The 2,876-nt window shown below is 41.8% G+C and overlaps 2 protein-coding genes across 2 annotated transcripts in view; both read left to right on the top strand.

Moving 5' to 3' along the window:
* The window catches only part of LOC137972889 (uncharacterized), a 1,179-nt gene extending 304 nt beyond the window's left edge, over positions 1-875 (top strand). Inside the window, exon 1 of the mRNA XM_068819577.1 lies at positions 1-875. This exon is cut by the window's left edge and continues 304 nt beyond it. Within this exon, the coding sequence (XP_068675678.1) occupies positions 1-875 (875 nt within the window).
* A 769-nt stretch (positions 876-1,644) lies between these two features.
* LOC137972890 (uncharacterized) lies at positions 1,645-2,355 on the top strand. Its single transcript, XM_068819578.1, has one exon. It carries the CDS (start codon positions 1,645-1,647, stop codon positions 2,353-2,355), a length of 711 nt encoding a protein of 236 aa, XP_068675679.1.
* The last annotated feature ends 521 nt before the right edge of the window (positions 2,356-2,876 follow it).

Raw genomic sequence — 2,876 nt, forward strand, 5'->3', positions numbered from 1 at the left:
AAGAAACTCATGCACCCTTCAATCTTCAACTAGAAAAAATAAGAATGCCACGATTTGAAGGCGAAATTCGCACCTATCCGCAATTCAAAAGAGACTTTCAAAGACAAGTCATGCCTCATCTGCGGAGCGATGACATCTCATACGTACTACGCTCATGCCTAGGCAACGAGCCAGCGATCACCGTGAAAAGCGTCGACGACGACACCACAGAAATGTGGAAAAGATTAGACGAGAAATACGGAGACCCTTCAAAAGTGGCAGACGTCATTATCGACGGAATACGTAGAACCAGAATGATCAGAGATGGAGAAGAAAAGAGATTCACTGAATTTGTTGAAATCATAGAAGACGGTTACAGAGACTTCAGACGATTGGGTTTGGAAGCAGAAATAACAACCACGAGCTCCGTAAGCATCATCGAGAAAAAGCTGCCCCCAGACATACGACGAAAATGGGCCGAAATAGTTAGCGCAGAAAACAGCACTGTCAACAAATCCGACAAATTTCCATCTCTTCTCAAGTTTTTACAGAACCAGCGCGGAGCAATTGAATATGATAATGCCTCACTGAGAGCGCCGTTAGTACCATCGAAGGCCGTAATTCATCATACCATAGCCAAGGATGAAACCGATTTGAAGAGTCAAAGAACGACGCAAAGGAGATGCTTGATCCATGATGATGCAAAACATTCAACAGAAGATTGCAAAGTCTACTTATCAAAACCCATAAGCGATAAAATAGCACTCCTAAGAGAGAAGGGAGCCTGCTGGTCATGTTTAAAATCGGGTCATCGAATGCAAAGTTGCAAAACTAAGAAAACATGCAACATCGGTAACTGCTCGTCACAACACCACAAATCTTTACAAGAAAGATGAACGAAGAACATCACCTACACCCGCAAATATAGCCAGCTCCTCCGGACCAGCCAGCATATGTAGTAACATCGAAGACACATGCCTCCTTCAAATACAAAGAATCAGAAGGAAAAGAGGATGGGCCAACGTTATGTGGGACTCTGCGGCATCTTTATGCTTCATCACTAACAAAAGGCCAAAAAAGGACGCCTTAAAGGGACAGCTGTGAATTTGTCGATCGTAAAAATTGGTGGTCAATACAAAACGATCAGAACAGTCAAGTACAAACTTTCCTTGCTTGACAAACAAGGGAAAATCGTGGAATTCGAAGTATATGGCATGGACGGAGTGACACACCTATTCAACAATGTAGCGCAAGACGAACTTCAGCGACCCACCGGACCTGTTGATGTTCTAATAGGCTATGAATATGCCGCCTATCACCCTGTCAGAGAGCAATGTGTCGAACACCTATTACTGCTGAAGAACCGATTCGGGCGATGCGTCGGCGGGACACATCCGTTAATCGAAAATTCGAACACAAGACACGAACTTCACTATGCTACAGTGAATCACAGTTTCAAAGTCAAGATAGACGATTTCTACAACATTGAGAATCTAGGCGTTGAGTGCAACCCACATTGTGGTAGCTGCAAGTGCGGCAAATGCGCAATAGGCAGCAGACTACACTATCAAAGAAGAAAGGGAGCTAGCATTGATCGAAAAAAATCTCTCGTATGACAAACAAACTAACCGATGGATCGCAGAGTATCCGTGGATTAAAGATCCGATGGATCTACCAGATAATCATAAAGTTGCATTAGCAATGCTCGCCTCTACTGAAAGGAGACTCGCAAAGACTCCGGTACATGCTGCAGTGTACGACAATCAAGTCAAGGATATGGTGAAAGGAGAAGTAGCACGCAAACTTTCTAAAGACGAGATAGACAATTACAAAGGCCCCGTACACTACATCTCCCATCATGAGGCTCTGAAACCGGATTCCAAATCGACCCCTGTGAGAATAGTCTTCAATAGTAGCGCGAACTACATGGGCCATGTCCTGAATGACTACTGGGCCAAAGGACCAGATCTTCTCAACAATTTGCTTGGAGTACTAATACGATTTCGAGAAAACGAAGTAGCATTCATGGGAGACATCAGAAAAATGTACCATACCGTCAAAACAACTTTGATTGGTCAACACACGCACAGATTCTTGTGGCGAAATATGGACATGTCGAAGGAACCGGATACTTACGTTATACAAAGAGTATCTTTCGGAGATAAGCCTTCGGGAACAATCGCAACATTGGCACTTCGCAAGACAGCCGAAATGGCGAGTCAAGATTATCCCGCCGCAGCAAAGATCATACAAAGTAATACGTATATGGACGATATAATCGAAAGTACAAAGGACCTGCAAACAGCAAAGAAGCTTACCGAAGATATAGAGACCATATTCCCCCATTGCTTAAGAACCTGCATTGGCTTCCTGTAAGGTCAGGCATCACTTTTACGATTTTACTCTCAACCTATAAAATTCTGAATGGACAGTCACCTAGCTACTTCGCTTATCTTATAAACCAGTTCGTTCTTTACGTTCATCCGATCATTTACTTTTACAAGTTCCGAACGACATGACAGCCACTTACGTCAAAGAATTTCTCTTATTGCGCCCCGAAACTATGGAACAGTCTGCCTAAATCTTTAAAAACGTCTGAGACTTAACTATTTTTGAGACGAAACTTAAAACATTTATTTATTGCGATTATTTTAACTCTTAGATAGTTATACGATCTTACTTAGTCATACGATTTTACTTAAATGATTAGTGTGTCGTTACATAAGATTACATATATAATTGAGTTTTTTAACTTCCCGCTGTACGCGCATTGAGAGTTTTAATTGCGCTGACAAATACCTTGTTATTATTATTATTATTATTATTATAATTATTATTATTATAGCAGCATAAAACGTATGAATGCTACTGAAATAAGCTCTATAGGGCGCACCGCG

The sequence above is a fragment of the Montipora foliosa genome, chromosome 10 (genome assembly GCF_036669935.1).
Source record: "Montipora foliosa isolate CH-2021 chromosome 10, ASM3666993v2, whole genome shotgun sequence".
In the NCBI taxonomy this organism is placed as follows: Eukaryota; Metazoa; Cnidaria; class Anthozoa; order Scleractinia; family Acroporidae; genus Montipora; species Montipora foliosa.

What these genes read in the sequence shown, in the direction of transcription:
- LOC137972890 (XM_068819578.1), top strand. Translation starts at nt 1,645, where the DNA reads ATGGATCTACCAGATAATCATAAAGTTGCATTAGCAATGCTCGCCTCT.